A 7,452-nucleotide genomic window follows, 5' to 3' on the forward strand; every position below is an offset into this window, starting at 1 on the left:
AAATTATACGCTTTTGCAGATTTAACAAAGACAAAGAGCCAGAAGAATATTATAGAGAACTATTAATGTTGCACTATCCATGGAGAGAAGAACATAAAATTATCGTTAACAAGGACACTTACTTTGAAAGGTATCTACAAGTTAAAAAGGTTGTTGATTCACAAGTTAAAATATATAACCATAATCACGGTGAAGTTAGAAACATTACGAATGAAGAGTGGAATGAAAATATTATATCCCCTCCTCTATCACCTCAATTAATACCAACAGAAAATGTATGTGATGAAGGGAATAATAAAGAAAATCAACATCTATATGATTTGTCATTAGATTTAGGAATTAGAACAATAACTGAAGAACCAAGCTTAACTAACTCCATTCTACCTGATGATAAATACCAACAGATAATGCACAACTTAACTGCTCAACAACTCAATTTTGTTTACCATCACTTGAATTTGTTAAAAACGAAAAGTACTCCATGCTATACTTTCTGCACTGGAGGGGCTGGTGTTGGTAACAGCTTTCTAATAACTGCACTACATCAAACATTACTACGCTACTATAATACAAAGGCAGGTGAAAATCCTGATAATATACATGTCTTACTTACTGCTCCAACAGGCAAAGCAGCACATAATATTCAAGGGCAAACATTGCATAGTACTTTCAAAATTCCAGTCTCACAAAGTTTTGATTATAAACCACTAAGTCATGAAAATAGAACTTCACTTCAAATGCAAATGATGCATGTTAAAGTTCTGATTATAGATGAAATTTCGATGGTGGGTCAAAAAATGTTTAATTTTATACATAACAGACTACAAGAAATAAAGTCGTCAAATGAACCATTTGGAGGAATTTCAATTATAGCTATTGGTGACTTCTACCAATTGAAACCTGTTTGTGACAGATACATTTTTCAGGATTCTAATAATTTGTATGGCCCTTTAAGTATTAACTTATGGAAAGAACATTTTAAACTATTTGAATTAACGAAGATTATGCATCAAAAAGAAGATCTACAATTTGCAGAACTACTAAACAGATTAAGAGAAGGGAAGCATACTAAAGAAGATATTCTAATAATTAAGCAAAGACAAATGCCACCTGATGAGAGTCTCTTAGAAACAATCCCATACATTATGTCTACAAATGTTGAAGTTAATGAAATTAACAGAATTGTTTTGGATAAACATAGCAAGGATTATCCAGTGTATATAACAGTAGCTAACGATGCTGTGAGTTCAGATGTTTCAGAAAATGTCAAAAAAACTATACTAAAGCAATTGCCTAAGGATCCAACGAAAACTATGGGACTTGCACATACATTACACATTGCTTTACAGCTCCGTTATGATTTAACTTGCAATGTGGATGTAAATGATGGTTTAACAAATGGCGCAACTGGTATAGTCCAATTTGTTGACATTATTAACAATACTCCATTTCTAGTCTGGGTATCATTTGACAATATTAGTGTTGGGCAAAAAGCAAGGCGAGAATATAAGCATTTATATCATTCACAAATAGAAAAGTCATGGACACCAATACATGCTATAGCTAGACATTTTCAATACACTAAGAAATTTATTACTGTTATACGCAAACAATTTCCTTTACGACAAGCATCAGCACTTACTATACATCGCACACAAGGGGACACTATAGAACCACTTTATATACACTTTAATAACAGCAAAATTCATCATTTACATTATGTTGCTATAAGCAGAGCTAAATGTATACAGAACATATACGTGCAGAATTTTGATGAAACTAAAATTCTAATACACCCAAAAGTTAATGAGGAAATGGAAAGATTAAGGACCGAAATGCAACTTGAAATCACTATCCCACAATTAGATACATACAAAACACATTTCAATATTATAACACACAATATACGATCACTTCAGAAGCATTTCACATCAATGATAGCTGATAGTAACATAATGCAAGCAGACATTATTTGCTTAACTGAGATCAACACAACAAGGAACTCAACTGGAAATGATTTTAATGTAGAACAATATGATCACATGATATTTGATAAATTTCATACATACAACACTAACCATGGGATGATACTCTACTACAAGAAAGCGCTTAGGATATTACCTATTTATGAAACACACCAAGGGATAGACATTTTACATTTTACATTACAGATTCATTCCACAGATTACCTTATTATTATAGTCTACAAACCACCACATAAACTTATTACAGATCTTTTAGAAATTATTACCAGTATCACTAATTTTTACCCAGGACACAAATTCATCATTATGGGAGATTTCAATGTGGATGTCTCTCAAAGCAATTCACAAACTAACAAACTCATTGGGTTCTTTGAGAGTAAGTTGCAATGTACACAACTTATAGACACTTACACAACAGACTACCAATCAATCTTAGATCATATATATACCAATTACATACTTCAAAGTTATGGTATATTAGAATGCTATTACAGTGATCATAAAACACTATGGATTTGTATTTAACATTTGTTGTAACCTATATTTCTATTTCAGATGTTGACTATTGAAGAAATCGCTAACATTACCACCAATGACAACAAACCGTATGAAAAACCCATAAGAGTTAATGTGATCAAGTGCTCAAGTAAAACAAATTACAAAAACGCAAAACAAGAAAATAAAGTTCTTTTTCATTTGGCTCTGGCAGACAAAACTGGAACAATTAAAGCTACGTGCTACCAGGAAAGTTTATATCAGCAGACACAAAAAACATGTGGACTACTTATACGCAATTTTATAATTAAAAACAACACAATTCTGATTACTAAGCAAACAAAAGTAACCAAATTTCCAGCAATGACTATAACTCAAGCGCTAATTCAAGAAGCTGAAAACATTTTGCAGCCTCCTGCACCATCTGCTTCTCCAATAAAAGAAATAAAGCGGGCATCTTTGAGAAGTCTTATGACAGTGTGTGGGACCATTTCAGAAGTAAGTTGTGGTGATTTATACTGTTGGTCTCGCTGCTTGAGTTGTCCATTTGTGTGTGTGGTGTTGGCTATGCCATTGACAATATTTATTTTCCCTTTATCAGAGTGTGTGTCTTTGTGTGTGTGTGTACTATTTGATGCTTAGATGTTCTTTAATTTAGAGTGGGTGCAGTTCTGTGTGTGGTCTCTGTAACACATTAGATATGGTGTTATGTTTATGAGGGGTTCTATCCATCATAAATGATCTGTACAGCAGCCAAATAAGAACAATTAACAATGTGTAAATAGGTGGGCTAAAGCTACACTGCATTTATAAAAGTAAAGTTGATAGCCCTTAATAATTATGTCTTCAATGCTTGGACAATTATTACTTATTACTTCAGTGCTTTTACATTTTTAACACACATAATTTTTTTTTAGGAAGAGGAAAGTAAACTTGTACTCATCAATGGACAAAATACGGCAATAAAATCTATTACGTTAAAAGATGCCACTGATGACATAAAAGTCACATTATGGAGAGAGGCTACTCTATTCTCAATAAACATTGGGGAATATGTGATGTTAACTCATGTCACAGTACATGAATTTAATGGACAGAAAATATTGAACACGACAAGGCACAGCAAATTAAAAGTAAGGAACACACGCTCTCTCACGCACCCCTTACTCTATCACTTCAACACACACACACACACTCTCTTTAAAAAGACACTCTTTAACGATCCAACACACTATCTCTATACCACACACTATCTATATATAAGACTCTCTATGTACAACACACTCTCTCTACAGCCTCTCTCTACTACAGCCTCTCTCTACAACACGCTCTCTCTACAGCCTCTCTCTACAACACGCTCTCTCTACAGCCTCTCTACAACACGCTCTCTCTACAGCCTCTCTACAACACGCTCTCTCTACAACACTCTCTCCACTCTCTCTCTAAAACAGCCTCTCCCGCCTCTCTCTAAAACAGCCTCTCTCTAAAAACAGCCTATCTCTACAACACCCTCTCTCTACAACACCCTCCCTCTACAACACGCTCTCTCTACAACACGCTCTCTCTACAACACCCTCTCTCTACAACACCCTCTCTCTACAACACCCTCTCTCTACAACACCCTCTCTCTACAACACCCTCTCTCTACAACACGCTCTCTCTACAACACGCTCTCTCTACAACACGCTCTCTCTACAACACCCTCTCTCTACAACACCCTCTCTCTACAACTGCCTCTCTCTACAACTGCCTCTCTCTACAACTGCCTCTCTCTACAACTGCCTCTCTCTACAACTGCCTCTCTCTACAACTGCCTCTCTCCACAACTGCCTCTCTCTACAGCAGCCTCTCTCTACAGCAGCCTCTCTCTACAGCAGCCTCTCTCTACAGCAGCTTCTCTCTACAGCAGCCTCTCTCTACAACAGCCTCTCTCTACATCTGCCTCTCTCTACATCTGCCTCTGCCTCTCTCTACAACTGCCTCTCTCTACAACTGCCTCTCTCTACAACTGCCTCTCTCTACAACTGCCTCTCTCTACAACTGCCTCTCTCTACAACAGCCTCTCTCTACAACTGCCTCTCTCTACAGCTGACTCTCTCTACAACTGCCTCTCTACAGCAGCCTCTCTCTACAGCAGCCTCTCTCTACAACAGCCTCTCTCTACAACTGCCTCTGTACAACACTCTCTCTGAGACACACTGTAACATTTTTGTGGAAAAAAAAATAACTATGTTTTTATTTACTACAACAGGTAACAACACCACCACAAGATAATATTGACGTCGAAATATATGGCGTGGAAAGCACAAACGGAGATTGGAGCACCTTAACAACAAAAATAACCAACACAGATATTTACCAATCGATGGATGTACAAAATCAAACACTTATACAATGGTTTATGTTGGACGAAGAGGTGGATGACATTGGTGAAGCACTAATTCATTATTTGCCTCAAACATGTGAGGTTATATTTTGCAATGGCAAAATTACTAAAATTGTTAAAGAAAAGTCGGAGGAAGATTTAAGTGATTAAGTAACAATCCTCACAATAACAATTTGTACAAAGTCCAATAAATAATTAATGTTTTGTGTTTACTGAAAATAAATATACTAATTTGAACATATCCAGTAGCATGGTCATTTTCGTTCTGGGTGGGTATATTTTTTTCAAACAATGTTAAATGTGCCAATACAACATACAGAACAATAGCTGTTGCTGCTACTTTTTAAAAACGACAATAACTATACAAGAGTGATGCTGTGTGGTTGCTCAATAGTACTGTGGGGGTGCAGAGTGATAATGTGGTGTTGCTGCGTGTTGCATTGGTGGTGCTCAGTGATGCAGTTGTTGTCAGAAGTGCTACTGTTGTGGTGCTGAGTTATGCTGTGGTGGTAATAAGTTAACACCAACACAGCACCACTCATCAACAGCGCAGCACCACTCATCATCACAAATGCATTACTCAGCACCACACTAACATCACTCAGCAACACACCAGCATCACTCTACACCACCACAACAGCATCATTCAGCAACAACAAACTATCACTCTACAACAACACAGCACCACTCATAACCACAACACCATTATTCAGCAGACAAACGTCACACAAACAGAACATGTACGCTTTCACCAGGCACACACACCAACAGCTATCAATGCACGCTTTCAATAGGCATACACCCACACTAACAGCCATACGTCCACGCATTCAACAGTCACACACACCACCGCCCGTAAGTGCACGCTTTCTACACATTTTTTAACGGACCACACACAATTACAGCTATCAAACAATGCTTTGGTGCTGTAGAGTACTGCAGTACTATGTATGAATGACACTGTTGGTGTGGAAAATACGGCTGTGGTGGTGCAGAGTGATGTTGTGTTGTTGCTCAATGGTACTGTGGGGGGGCACAATGATAATGTGGTATTGCTGCGTGTTGCATTGGTGGTGCTCAGTGATGCAGTTGTTGTCAGAAGTGCTACTGTTGTGGTGCTGAGTTATGCTGTGGTGGTAATCATTGAACACCAACACAGCACCACTCATCACCAGCACAGCAACACTCATCACAACAACAGCATTACTAAGCACCACAATAACAACACTCAGCAACACACCAGCATCACTCTACACCACCACAACAGCATCATTCACCAACAACACACTATCACACTACAACGACACAGCAACACTATCACCACCACAGCACCACTCATCACCACTATAGCATTACTCAGCAGACAAACGACACACAAACAGAACATGCACGCTTTTAACAGGCACCCACACCAACAGCTATCAATGGACGCTTTCACCAGGCGTACACACACACCAACAGTCATCAGTGCATGCTTTCAACAGGCAAACACACACACACACAGACAGCAGTCCACGCTTTCAACAGGCATACACACCACCGGCCGTAAGTGCACGCTTTCAACACAGATTCTAACATAGCAGACACAATTACAGGTATAAAAGCCTGCTATTTTGCTGTTCACTGCTGCTGTATGTATGAATAAAACTGTTGGTGTGCTAAATACAACTGTGGTGGTGCAGAGTGATGCTGTGTTGTTGCTCAATGCTACCATGGGGGTGCTGAGTGATAATGTGGTGTTGCTGCATGTTGCATTGGTGGTGCTCAGTGATGCAGTTGTTGTCAGAAGTGCTACTGTTGTGGTGCAGAGTTATGCTGTGGTGGTAATCATTGAACACCAACACAGCACCCCTCATCACCAGCACAGCAACACTCATCACAACAACAGCATTACTAAGCACCACAATAACAACACTCACCAACACACCAGCATCACTCTACACCACCACAACAGCATCATTTACCAACAACACACTATCACACTACAACGACACAGCAGCACTATCACCACCACAGCACCACTCATCACCACTACAGCATTACTCAGCAGACAAACGTCACACAAACAGAACATGCACGCTTTCAACTGGCACCCACACCAACAGCTATCAATGGACGCTTTCACCAGGCGTACACACACACCAACAGTCATCAGTGCATGCTTTCAACAGGCAAACACACACACACACAGACAGCAGTCCACGCTTTCAACAGCCATACACACCACCGGCCGTAAGTGCACGCTTTCAACACACATTCTAACATAGCAGACACAATTACAGGTATAAAAGCCTGCTATTTTGCTGTTCACTACTGCTGTATGTATGAATGAAACTGTTGGTCTGCTAAATAAAACTGTGGTGGTGCAGAGTGATGCTGTGTTGTTGCTCAATGCTACCATGGGGGTGCTGAGTGATAATGTGGTGTTGCTGCATGTTGCATTGGTTGTGCTCAGTGATGCAGTTGTTGTCAGAAGTGCTACTGTTGTGGTGCAGAGTTATGCTGTGGTGGTAATCATTGAACACCAACACAGCACCACTCATCACCAGCACAGCAACACTCATCACAACAACAGCATTACTAAGC

At 39.0% G+C, this 7,452-nt stretch overlaps 1 protein-coding gene across 1 annotated transcript; it reads left to right on the plus strand.

The window, feature by feature from the left end:
• The first annotated feature begins 2,843 nt into the window (after positions 1-2,843).
• On the plus strand, positions 2,844-5,016 carry LOC147702399 (uncharacterized). The gene is made up of 3 exons (XM_086929415.1): positions 2,844-2,978; positions 3,398-3,613; positions 4,732-5,016. Exons 1-3 carry the CDS (start codon positions 2,844-2,846, stop codon positions 5,014-5,016), a joined length of 636 nt encoding a protein of 211 aa, XP_086785541.1.
• Positions 5,017-7,452: the final 2,436 nt, after the last annotated feature.

The sequence above is a fragment of the Lissotriton vulgaris genome, chromosome 7 (assembly GCF_964263255.1).
Source record: "Lissotriton vulgaris chromosome 7, aLisVul1.2, whole genome shotgun sequence".
Lineage (NCBI taxonomy): Eukaryota > Metazoa > Chordata > Amphibia > Caudata > Salamandridae > Lissotriton > Lissotriton vulgaris.